Raw genomic sequence first — 12,471 nt, 5'->3', positions numbered from 1 at the left:
AATATCAAAATATAATAGCAATTAGAAAAACTTCTATAGAGAATCTAAGACCACTAGGGGTTAGCATTATGAAGCGCATTGTTTCCTACAAAGGGCTTGTTTGGGGGAAGCCGTACGATATAATGATACGGTGGAAGCAAATGAGCGCGTGATTTGTTATTCAAAGTGGGATTCATTAAGTTCTGCAATCAATGGGGAACTCAGGCATACAAGGGTGGTATCTTAAACCAGCCTCAAAATTACCGCATCGCACCATTCCGGCTCAGGGATACTATACGAAGCAATACTCAACATACAACGTATCATCCGGCTACCACATTATCTCTCACCCAAGCAGACCTAAACTCCAGAAGATCCAGCTGTCCATACATCTCGCCAACAACTGTGAGTATCATGTCAACCGTTGCCATGGTATTCCATTTTGAAGATTTGATTTCTTGATCCGCATCTCGAACCTGTGGCTCTTGATTGAGTTCGTCTTCCAGAGCTCCTTTCTCAAGATTCGCAAGGATTCGCGCCTTTGCAGCCTCAAATTTTGCTTCTTCAGAATCCTGTAGAGGCTCATCTGAAGGTAATCGTTCTTCCTCCATGCCAGAAATTAGAGGCTGACTATTGCTGAGAGATTGAGCTTCAAGTCTGGTTCTTTGGTTCTCCATAGGGATATCAGCGATCGTGCCATCACCACTCAAGTCTTTGGCTGAACTGATCGGGGGGTTCCTGTCAATCGAGTTCTGTTCATCCAGCCTTGCGTTTTCCAAATCAGAAGGTAGTTGAGGACCAATTTGAGGACCACCAGTCGAAGTGCCGTGAGTTGAAACATAGGACTCGGTTGCCGTCGGATCAGTCCCGAAATCAAGATCATCGTCAATATCCAACTGAATCTCCTCCTCATTTACAATCGGATATGTTTCCTCCTCTTCTTCGTCCTCGTCAAATCCGGCTTCTACCTCGTGCATCCCCTCCTGCCAGTCCTTCTCCCCCTTAAGGCCCATACCCACCAACACCGCCTTCTTCCCTAACTCCCTAATTATACCAATCTCTTCACTCGATAGCTCGCCTCTATCTGGTAGCTTCGCCAATAATGCCCACGCCCACTGGCTAACACTCATTTTGATATCTGTTCCGCTCTTGAGCAATTTCCCTCCCGTCAACGATCCAAGCACCCTCAAGACAGTACTCTTATCCATACTTGCAATCTGAGCCGGCGCCGGATTTATGGTTTCCATTTGATGTCTCCACCATTTCGCGATCGAATTGCTTTTCGTTCTTTTGGCGGGCCGTATGGGATGCTTCGAATCCAGCTTCGCCACTATTTCCGGGGGTGGTGTTTGCCGCAGCTGTGCCCGTAAAGCTTCGAATCGTGAGAGGATTGAGTCAAAATATGCGAGCTGTGGGTCCCTTTCTACCACTCTGTCTTCTCCCTCAGCGATATCCGAGCTTATGGGTACAGAGTCCCAAGTGTAGTATGCACCGTCTTCGTAGTAACCGCTGTAGTCGGCAACATCATCTTCGTATGTGCCATCATCATATGCCTCCGTAGTATTTTTTGGAGCAACCAGGAGATTTGGAATCCCAGTTGCCTCCTCCCTGTTCCAACCTCAAGTCAGCATCTCTCTGAAGGACGGGTATCTCAGCACGGTCTCTTGCTTGGAACGGACGAGGGGCTTACCTGACTGCTCGGAGATAGCTCAATGCATCCATGCTATCTTCATCGTAACTCAGCCCACCTTCATCCACATCCACCATCGGTTCGTTATCAAGATCTGGCAGCGCGCTTCGTTGGCCATATGTTGGGTCCACGCGAGCTTCGACGATTGGGGGCCGCGAGCGCGATTTATTACTATATAGCTGGCTTGGAGAATCTTCTCCATGTTTGCGTTTCGTTCCTGCCATCCTTCTGGGCGGAGAGTAGGGCAGGAGATTTTGGCTGTAAAGTCTGAAGCTGCAGCCTCATGGAAAATTACCTAGGTAGACTTGAGCCTTGCCGATTAGTAAGCCACTTCACGTGACTCTATATATAGGGTACCTAGGTAGGTATATAGGTACCTTAGGTATGCTGGAAATCCATCTGAAGCCCTGAGATATCTGGAGTGAGTTTGGCTGTTAGAGGAATTTAGGATCAGTTTCACCGATAGGATGGTTCAATAATAAAACGTTCTCACACCTATGAAGTATAGTCTGATGGGCTTAGAACCTAAGGAACCGTTTGGTATCTTGTCTTCGTTGGTAGGTAGAGATTAGATCTTCTACAAGAGATTGTTGTAGTCTCAATTATTCTATTTTGTTTCTTTTAAGTGTCTAAAGTGTCAACTGTTAAGTAGAACTCGAATTTCTGAAAGAAAGAACCCTTCCCCACCCCTTCTCTTAAACCTCGCTTAAGCCCCTTTCATGCCTCGTCCAACAATACCTACTAACAAGACGGTCTCGATGCGCAGTGCTATTCGTAGAAATGTAATAGTAAAAAGAGATGGCTCACTTCTATATTATATGTTCCCAGGAATGGGCAATAGGTGGAAGCGTCTAGAAGATTCATAGTTACAGCGTATTCACGCACACCCCTCAATAGCTGGTGTTTGGTTCATGGCGCCAGGGTAGAGAGCAAGAAGATTCATATATTTGGGAGACTATTGGGCGACTAAGAATCTGCCTCAGAGGATAATGTATAGACTTTAGAGTTTGGTGTTCACACGATGACTGGAGTTACAGGAGTTTTGCTTTATCCTAAGCAGGTATTTGGTAGCTATGTAGAAATATAGAGTTGATTAATTTGAGGCCAATTGATTTCTGAAGTAAATAGAATAGGGAAAGTATGCAGGGGAGATATTCTATAAGTTGCAGTTCAAGCACCAAAGGCCTAGTCGTCAAGTTCGTCCTCTAGAAGCGGATCGCTAAGTCGGGCTCCTCCATCACAGTGAAATCATTGTCGTCTCATAATTCAGCGTCCACTCGTCATGCCCCTCCATATTTGGTCTTGCATAAGCGTCATCTGGTGCGTTATGATCAAGCAGCTTCCCATCAGTTCCTAATGGAGCTTTTTTATCCTCCAGGCAAGGCGGGTTAGGACACACCCAGACCGATGCGAGAAGCAATTATCACGGCTGACTTTTACCGTGCCCGGTTCAATGGTAGCATGAATAGGATTCGAGCGTGTCCAATTGGCGCACAGGTGACTCAAGTGCCATTGTTTCTTGATGAACCCGTCTCTCTGCTGCTTGGTCATCTTGTGGTATACGAGCTTGGACACAATTAGAATTGAGAAAGAAGGACAGAATCCCATGTTACCTGCAAATGGAATGCGAAGCCAAGTAGGTTGTTAAGATATGAATAGACTTGCTTTCCCAAGACTCGTGTCACGTGCTGCCTCGACTTCCTGAACACTTCGAGCCTCGCTCAGATAAACCTTCAGCTCGACACCTCTCAACTGCATGTCCAAGCAATCAGCTGCACAAAAAGGGCTGTAAGGATCTGTAGTATCCGAACAGTTGTCCGTTCACTAGGCTGGTTCCGTTCGGTGTCCTCACTTTCTCTGGTGGCGTTTCTGAGGCACTCAAGGAATCTGTTCAATGATACATACTCTTTATCGATACTCGCCTTCAGAGTGCAACCACAAGCATAGGCCCTCTGCTTAACCTGGCTGAAGAGGGTACGAAGAACCTGGAAGGGGGTACCCTTGCCCTGGTCGCTGCAGCATTCGATTTGACAGAAGATAGGCGTGTGGCAGTTGAAGAAGTCCTAGCCAGCAAAGGTAACCTGCCCAGTTCCCAATTAGCAGCTGATATATTCCTCGAGGTAAATAGATCAAAAATGTATGTCCTTGGCTAATGGTACTTCAGATGCCGACCATCCCAATTCCATGTACCAACTGCCTGCGATTCCACTACGGGGTCTGTTACGATCCTCCAAAGCAATGCTACCGATGTGGTGGATCTAGCCACATTGAAAGATACTGCCCGCACAAGCGCCGCATCCAGAATGACCCCGGGGAGCCTCTTCCAGGTACTCGTGCTTGGTGCGATAAACACGGGTTGGACCATGACCCCGAGCTGAAGCGGAAAATTTTAAACGCCATCAAAACTTCGCCTGGGTGTGCGATCTGGGTTAACGACGTATGCATATATGGTGGCAATCAACAGCACTTTGTGCGTGATGACCGGCCTAGAGGTCGCCCACTGGAGGAACGCATCACCCGCCGACGTTCCAGATCTCCACTTAGAGAAAGGTTCGAACGACGTTCACCCTCGCCATTAAGAAGATACGATCATTGGGGATACGACGTATCGCCGCCTGGTATGCGAAGACAGTCCGTCTATGACCAACGGAGATCTCGATTTAGATCGCGAAGTCCAATTCGACGACGGTCTCCCTCTCCATACTATCGACCCAAACCAAGGCCACGATCCCCGCGATATACTAGAGATAGCAATGCCGATGTTTACAGGCCCAAAGACAACTCGCCTGGAAGTTCCAAGCAGACTTCGTTCATTCCAGAATTCCACGCCCCGCTGAGCAATGTCACTAATATCAACAATGCCACAGAAGCCACAACGCTTAGAACTGAGAAGCCAACGAACGAACGACTGGTCCCTGAGGCACAGAAGAGGAATGAAAGTTACACATTACGTTCCTCCCCACCACAAGCACCAGTACGCGAGGAGCCTCATGTGGATGACCCGCACTTGGTCTTGGGAGTTGTACAGGGAGCCGGAGAGCAAGAGTAAGTCTCCCTGACATATTATCCTGTTTCACTCCTCTGAGACTAACAACTACCTGCAGGATCTGCGATGCGTACCTACAGAAAATGTGGGAGATTGAGATGGATAGGATGGGTGTTGCAAATGGCCCACAGGAAGAGGGATCTGAGACCCCGGTCTTCGAGCAGAGCATCAAAGTCTTGAATGCAGCCAGGAAACAGATTATCGGATACTAAGGGAATTTGCAAGGAGAATAGGTTATCGGGGTACCAGTTGCTCGGAATGAGAAAGCGAGGAGTTGAAATAGTTTACAAAGAACTGTTGTGAATTGTAGGGATATTGCCTGGGCTTCTGCTGGGGATGTACAGAAAGCTTTGTTGTTAAATACGAGGGCATGACTCGCTATTTAGCATTCCACTGTTGCTAGAACAGCATAGACACGACATTCGCAGATCAATTGATCGATTGCTCGCCTATCTCAGACTGCTCTCCTTCTCGCATTTGGCTTTAAGGAAGGATCAAGTAGGAGACGTAAATTGCTGAGAGTTAAACGGCTGCGAGAAGATCCCCATTACTCGTGAAGATCTACTCTACTATGCCATTTCATCATTGACGATCCAAACTCCGGCCACTACTCCAAGCGGCCGTTCCCTCTCCGCTGCCTCCAGAATATCCCCCAGATCCTGGGCATCCCGCTTTATCCTCTCAGTCGCCGTCCACGCCAGCCGCGCATGGACTCTCACACTCCGCAGATCCGGCAACCTCCCTTCCTCTACCGCATCAAAAATCGTATCCGGGTCAATCCCGACTTCTACACCCGCCGTAGACGAGCAGTCGAGCTCGAGAATCCGCAGCGGGTGAGACTGCGGGATGGATTCGAAGAAGGAGTGCGAGATGTAGTCGGCGGAGACGCGGAAGGCGATGAGGGAGGGGCAGAGGAGGAGAATGTGGTCTAGGGCAGAGGGGAAGAGTTTGGTCATCGGATGACGGATGGTGAGGTGTTGGAGCTGGGGCCCTAGAACCTCTAGACAGTCCATCAACCCCCCCACATAAGCCTGCGAACAGTGTTGGATACTCAGCCTCTCCAGTGTCTTCGGCGCATGTATGAGTTGCCATTTCAGGAAATAATTGTCAACCCCGCCGGCTAGATGCAGCGCCTTGAGCCTAGGCGGCCAGGTATATCGCGCTCCCTTCTCTATTTCCGGGCCTTCCGTCCAGGGAGTAACACCAGGCCTAGAACTCCGTGGGAAGAAAAGCGTTTCCAGATCGTTCATCGTAGACAAGGTGTTAAACAATTGTTCCATCTCAATCGATGCTGGTACTAAGGAGAGATCCAGATACCGCAGGCGTACACATTTACTAAGCGCCGCGAACGAATTGATGGCAAAACTCGTCTGCGGCGCCACAAATTCCTCCAGGTTCCCCTTTAAGCGCCCCAGCAATCGTGCGGTGAGTGAGCGGCTCGAGTTATGCACAAGTTCAGACATGTCAAGGCGGTGGACGAGGACAGAGAGCGGGGTATGCCGTATGTGTGCATTTTTGGAGGGGCAAATGGTGGAGACGAAGAAGGAGAAGTTCCCAGGAGTGAGGTGCGGATGGTCATAAAGGCGGGCAATGGCAGCAGAATACCAGGCGCGGGAGACAAGTGTACAGGCCCAGAAGGTTGGTTGGGAGGAGGCGCGGCGGGGTATAAAGGAGAGGATCAGGGAGATGATCTCAGTGGGGAGAGGGACTTCGCGGGTTGACACCTTGAGAGGGGACGACGACGTTTGCGCAGATGAGGGCGATTTCGTAGTGGAAACGTTCTTTGCAGAGGTACGAGGTCGGAGGGCAACTCTCATCGGCTGGGACATCTCAACGTTCCAGTTACTCTGGGCGTCGAGGGCCATGGCGGGTGGCAGCTGTCCTCGGGGTGGTGGGGTTGTTGAATTTGCCGTACTGAGGTAAGAAGTCCAGGCCCCAAGGTTTCAAGGTCGGAATAGCGTCATTTTCAGGACCAAAGGACGATTTCCGTCGCATTCAGTCAAAGCTGGAGAAGATGTAGAGTTCCCAGAGCCGCGAACTTTACTGACATGGTGATGATTAGTCATTGCTATCTCTCTGCTTAGTCATCCTGATAATGACAGCCTGACAGGTCGGTGAAGCGCCTCAGGCATCAAATCGGCCAGCAGTAAGACCCGTTTCTGGGAGCAGCCCGTAATTGGAGACCAGACTTCCACCGGAACGAGGATCATGGTGATTAAGGCTGCGGGCTCAGAGAACCTGCTTTGGAAAAAGAACTTTGATTTATCTACCAGCGGAACGCTTGGCCCCATCTGAGATTGCCAAGCATCATTGGTTCTAACTTCTTTGATGAGTTCGAAGACTAAAAGCTCTCTATTCGTGTTGATCCTTGAGGGGGTGACAACGGTAGAAATGCCTTTGGACCATGGTTCATCGTATACCTCAAAGTTCACTATGGTTGGAAGGAACAGGACCCGAACGGCGGCAGATAAATAGCTAGACCTTGCTGGTGCACAAAGGATGTGGGAGAACCCAAAGCAAATGTCACAATCGATCAAGTCCTAGCTCCCGTAACACTAGCTGTTTGATCAAGCACGTTCCTCGACAACCTTCTCCAACGACACCCCCTTCGAAGACTAACGTCTCGACCTTTGCTCTTCAAAGACTATCATGAACCTCCAATGCACAGTCCTTTCCGGACATTTGTCCCAGCAGATGCCAATGGACAAGTAGTACAGAGCTTGACAGAGGACCAAGGCAAAGTGAGACTGAGCGACATTATTCTGAGGCGTATGGTTGCAGTAAAGGCCTTGCCAAACTCCAAAACCTCTCACCAAAGCTTCTCCGAACAAACAGTCAATCGTCCCAATGCCTCGAAAGCCAAGCAAATGCGGTAAAAGACGTTGCGGCTCCTGCCTGCTTCCGCCGGCAATCCTTCTATTTCTCTTGTGGTATTCACCAGGAGCTTATAGCAGGAATTGTCAAAATTGCTCGGGGCTGCTAGCTTAGGATTCACAACTCCGTAGAAAGAAAGACTTTTTCAACCCCCGTCGGCACTTGCTCCTCGGCACTTGGCAAAGAGCGCATGTCTGATGTCTCCAATATCTGTGGTCAAGGAGAAAGTGTTGCCGGCCTGCTGACTAAAGTTCGAAAGTGAAAGCGAAAGCGGTGGATTATCAATCGAGCAATCAGTAGTTCGATCATGGATAAAAGAGGCGGATCCCCCTCCAAAAGACCCCTCTTCACCACCTCAACCGTCCCGTCCAACCCGGCTCAATCACCATGTCGACCTCCACCGTTGGTAAATACGCCTCCAAGCTCTCCGGAGCCCGCATCCTGATCCTGGGCGGTACTTCCGGAATTGGTTTCTGCGTGGCCGAGGCGTGTGTCGAGCAAAACGCCACCGTCATCGTATCCAGCTCCTCTCCGGCCAAGATCTCCAAAGCCATTGAGCGCCTCAAGACCTCCTACCCCGACAAGAGCGCCAACATCAGCGGCCATCCCTGCGACCTCTCGAAGCCCGCCCTCCTCGATGCCAACCTCAGTGCCCTCCTGAACACCGTCACCGACGGCGCCAAAGCCAAACTCGACCACATCGTCTACACGTCCGGTGATGCCCTGCAAATCGTCCCCCTCTCCGAGTACACCATCGAGAACATGTACGCCGCCGGCACCGTGCGCTTCTTCGGCCCGCTCCTCGTTGGCAAGCTGGCCCCTGCCTTCATGAACCCCGGCCCGACCTCGTCCATCACCTTCACCGGCGGCACCAACAGCGACAAGCCGAACAAGGGCTGGGTCGTGGTGGCGGCGTACGGCGCGGGCATGGAGGGCATTGCGCGCGGGCTCGCCGTCGACCTCGCGCCGCTGCGCGTCAACATGGTCTCGCCGGGTGCGACGCACACGGAGCTGTTTGGCGACATCCCGGATGCCGTACTGCAAAGTTTCGCGGCGGGAACGCTGACGAACACCGTGGGCAAGCCAGAGGATGTCGCGGAGGCGTACGTGTATGCAATGCGGGATCGGTTCATTACCGGAACGGTGATCTCGACGGATGGCGGGCGATTGTTGAAGTAGGTAGGTAGGTTGGTAGGTGAGGGTGGAGGAGTTGCGGGGTTTGGGATTGTAACGAAGGCTGCAGACCTGTCTGTCAGATTGACAATGCATAAGCGAAGTGTATATAAGGGGGGTCGGAGAGTCCTCTATGAACAAGTTAAGTAAACATGAGATCAAAAATGCGTCTGTCTTTGGTTGAAGATAGCATCACTTGTGATTTGCTGTCTTATCGCTGGACATTTCTTGCGCCCAACGACTAGGATTGTCCGATAGAAGCGGCCTTCACCGTCCCTTCAGTCCTTCCAGATTTATCAGAAGCAAAAGCTAGATCACAAGATGGTATAGGGTTGAACGAGGCGTCAAGACAAGGGGATCAAACGATCAACATCATCACTTTACTTTTCAACCCAGGGCCAAGTTACCCTGACTTATATCAAAATCCTCTGTTCACAAAGCGCTCTACCAAAACTTCTCTTTCCTCTCGTGGCTCCACAATCCCTGACATTCATCAAAACCGAAACCTCAATCAACGGCGATGATCCGGCATCTAATTCATAATCAACCTCGAATTCATTGGAATGGGGGACGAGAGCTCGATCGTCGAGGAGGTCGAACGGGGGCAACAGTGTTTGCGTTGCTCTGGTGTTGTTTTTGAATCATCCTGTACTCGAGGCAGACTCTGCTCTCAAGAGATGAATCAGTGGGGATGAGGAGGAGCTGCGGAAAGGAAAACTACTTCAAGAAGGTACGATTGATTTGGATTCTAGACATCTCGCCCTTCGCTACCCGACGTCCTCTTCTGATCTTGAAGCTCGAATGCCAAGAATCCAAGATATAGTATTCGGCTCAGCTCACACTTCAGCTCTTCAATCCGAGGCTATTGATCTGTTAGTGAGCCGTTAGGTTACTGATCACGGATACTTTGCTTAAACAGAACCAGCGTAATGCCTGGGTTATTGGTGTGCGACTTGCCAAGGTTTTATATTTCTAAGACGAGGTGAGAGAGGGAGGCTTATTGTAATTTGTACTAGCCACATAAGGTAGAGTTCCCAAGTCTCCTGTTCTCAGCCCTTGACTAAACTGATTGAATATCAGAATAAACGACAGCGGAAATCCCCTTCCTGTACAGAGTACAAAGCCCTGGACACTAATGATGATGTTCTCAACACTAACGACTCAGTTTATGCCAGTGTTTTCAAATCCGATTCCATCTTCTCCCCAACCCTCGCCTTCGTGAGTCCCCTCAGCAAGTGGCGCACAGTAATACAGTATAGCGTCAAATGGAAATATAGTGACAACGGAAATATAGCGACAACGGAAGTATAGTGACAAAGGAAGTATAGTGGCAACGGAAGATTCACTGTTTACGATTATAAACAATCCCCCTTATTACTACGATAAGATACTGTATATCAATATTGGATAACGAATGATGAAAGCGAATGTTGAATAGCGAATGTTGAATAGCGAATGTTGAATAGCGAATGTTGGATAACGAATGTTGGTTCAACTTGGTTGTATCGCTGTTTTTACCAAAATATCTCGTCTGTATCGATTCGACAATTTCCTCGAATCAATCTTCGTGAAAGTTTACTTAGCGTATTGAGCATACACGCTGCAGCCTCGTATTTTGCTTTCTTGATCGCTTTCCCCCCTGTTGAATAGTTTACTAAGAGACAAGTCGACGGCGCCATTTGCAATATATACTCTACGAAAACAAATAGCAGAAGTCTATCTGCAGGCCATTCTCGATTCTCAATATCCTGGTTGCATTGAGAGGAGGGCCTATCGATCAACCAGCCTCTCATGTATAGAGTACTAGGACTAAGGATTTGATGGACCCGTGTAATAAAGCTCGTGGTGTGCCCATTGCCAGACGTCTGTTGGGCACAGAGGGATTTTTGATACTCCGTGATCATCACACAATCTACAAGATATGTATCTAGTAGGTACGTGAGAAGTAGGAGGTAGAATTCTAAGAAATATAGCTAGTCCTGGGAGAAAAGCTCTATCGTGTCTGCCTAGATCGTCAGCCAATGCTAAGAGCTATAAACTAGACAGTAACTTACTCAAGTTCCTAGTGCCCGCTTCCATTTTCAAGTGCTAGCTACCAAACGAAATCTAAAAGATCTTTCCGATTCCTTTCCAAACTTGCAGCTGCACTCGAGCTTGAGCCAATAGCACCATCAAGACTACCGGTCATGCCTTCAGTCTCGATATTCTGCCCAAAGCCGTCACTATTATTGTGGATTACTAACATAGCACCGCTTGCCTGAGGAATGTGTGTAACGTTATACAAACCCTGTGCTCCGCCTGCTCCGTTGAAAAGATCCTGTTTGCTTGTGACAGTAACATGTTCCTGTCTCCTCAATGCCGAACGAAGCAGACTCATTGCACCTCGGTCCGCATAATCATTAAAGCCGAACACCCTCATATTCTCGAACTTGTAATGGTCAGATAGATATTTGAGAGCAGCCAACATAAATCGGTTGAGGACCGTGGCACCAATTTTACGAGCGAACATAGAAGCAGGGTCGTAGGTATAAACATAGCCTTGAGGACATAAAACTTCGAGAGCTGCTAGCTCATTCTTCGCTTGTTGTACAGCCGTATTGAAAAGGATTTCGACGGAGATAATTCGATTGTCCAAACTGGTAAACTTGCCCACAATTTTGTCTGCGTTGTCTGTTGGTGTTGTGATGAATGACTCCAAAAGCTGGATTGTTTCATTTATATCCAATAGATCTTTAACACTGTTTCTTGCAGGTAATCGACGTGCTTCCGTAAGATGATATATCATATGCTGCCGTAACGATTCATCGTAGGCTCGTCTTTGTTTGTCGTCCTGCTTTGCCTTCTTGTCCAGAATAGCCCATGCGCTATCGGATAATATATCGTGACCGATAGTTTCGGATCCCTCAAGCATACAAGCACTGAGCATAACTCTGGCATCCTCAAAATCCATTTGGATACTAGCACTCAATACTACAAACCTGGCGAGTTGGTATTTCCGTTTGCTCCCGTCGGTTCTCGACCTTTGTAACGTGTCTCCGAATCTATTGATGCCATGACCACCAAAGGCAGGATTATAACTATAATCGCCATTTATTTCACACCTCGATATGACGGGAGTAACAAAAGTATGCATAGCGCCTTCCATATTCGTGATCTCGTCGCCTTTTAGCCACTTGACACCAAGAGCGCTATTCTTCTTCCTCCGCATCAACAACTCCACTAGGGGCCGGGGAACAAAATCGGAGCAGGATATCAGAGGAGGCGGGGGAATGAAGTCTCCTGGATCCTTCTCGTCCCTAGTGGAAGGTCGTACTGTTTCCAGAGAACTTGATCGGAAATTCTCGTTAGCCAGGATAGATGAAGGATGGAGCGCGTCAGATCTGTCCAGGCCATATGGTGGCAGATTGGTAGGAATATTAGGCTTCATGATTGAGACCATTCTTGTAAGTTTGTAGACTAGATGGGAGTTTGGATAGATAGTAACTTGTAATGTTTTGGAGTAATGGAAGCCTAAGATTCTAAGCCACATCGCGTCGCTATTCAGAACCTTGTGCCTGAGGCTTTAATTATCCGTTCAGCTGCGGCCAGCTTTACATGGCCCGACGGAGACTTCGCTTAAATTTCATTCAGAGGCTGTCTAATGTGTTCCAGTCTCAAACTCCCCAATTCCTATTTCTCCCCAAAAAACTCTCAAAACAGCTATTATCAT

General features: G+C 48.8%; 5 protein-coding genes across 5 annotated transcripts; 2 read left to right on the top strand and 3 right to left on the bottom strand.

The window, feature by feature from the left end:
- Nucleotides 1-302: 302 nt before the first annotated feature.
- M430DRAFT_30202 (hypothetical protein) lies at nucleotides 303-1,893 on the bottom strand (the record flags this gene model as incomplete). Its single annotated transcript, XM_024865931.1, has 2 exons — nucleotides 303-1,587; nucleotides 1,670-1,893. The coding sequence occupies 2 exons, from the start codon at nucleotides 1,891-1,893 to the stop codon at nucleotides 303-305; spliced, it is 1,509 nt and encodes a 502-aa protein (XP_024718531.1).
- Nucleotides 1,894-3,698: 1,805 nt separating this feature from the next.
- On the top strand, nucleotides 3,699-5,103 carry M430DRAFT_172186 (hypothetical protein). The gene has a single exon (XM_024863628.1). It carries the CDS (start codon nucleotides 3,822-3,824, stop codon nucleotides 4,716-4,718), a length of 897 nt encoding a protein of 298 aa, XP_024718530.1. The 5' UTR covers nucleotides 3,699-3,821; the 3' UTR covers nucleotides 4,719-5,103.
- A 181-nt stretch (nucleotides 5,104-5,284) lies between these two features.
- On the bottom strand, nucleotides 5,285-6,580 carry M430DRAFT_30200 (hypothetical protein; the record flags this gene model as incomplete). The annotated part of the gene is made up of 1 exon (XM_024865930.1): nucleotides 5,285-6,580. The coding sequence occupies one exon, from the start codon at nucleotides 6,578-6,580 to the stop codon at nucleotides 5,285-5,287; it is 1,296 nt and encodes a 431-aa protein (XP_024718529.1).
- Nucleotides 6,581-7,994: 1,414 nt separating this feature from the next.
- Nucleotides 7,995-8,762, top strand: M430DRAFT_84455 (hypothetical protein; the record flags this gene model as incomplete). The annotated part of the gene is made up of 1 exon (XM_024869619.1): nucleotides 7,995-8,762. A coding segment is annotated over one exon (768 nt), but the record flags the coding sequence as incomplete, so codon positions are not given.
- A 1,790-nt stretch (nucleotides 8,763-10,552) lies between these two features.
- M430DRAFT_60735 (hypothetical protein) lies at nucleotides 10,553-12,248 on the bottom strand. Its single transcript, XM_024868876.1, has 2 exons — nucleotides 10,817-12,248; nucleotides 10,553-10,764 (listed from the first exon to the last, which is right to left on the bottom strand). The coding sequence occupies exon 1, from the start codon at nucleotides 12,199-12,201 to the stop codon at nucleotides 10,855-10,857; it is 1,347 nt and encodes a 448-aa protein (XP_024718527.1). The 5' UTR covers nucleotides 12,202-12,248; the 3' UTR covers nucleotides 10,553-10,764; nucleotides 10,817-10,854.
- Between the last annotated feature and the right edge of the window lie 223 nt (nucleotides 12,249-12,471).

This window comes from Amorphotheca resinae, assembly GCF_003019875.1.
Source record: "Amorphotheca resinae ATCC 22711 unplaced genomic scaffold M430scaffold_10, whole genome shotgun sequence".
Lineage (NCBI taxonomy): Eukaryota > Fungi > Ascomycota > Leotiomycetes > Helotiales > Amorphothecaceae > Amorphotheca > Amorphotheca resinae.
The sequence above is the reverse complement of the archived record's forward strand: the minus strand, read 5'-3'. Positions and strand labels throughout refer to the sequence as shown.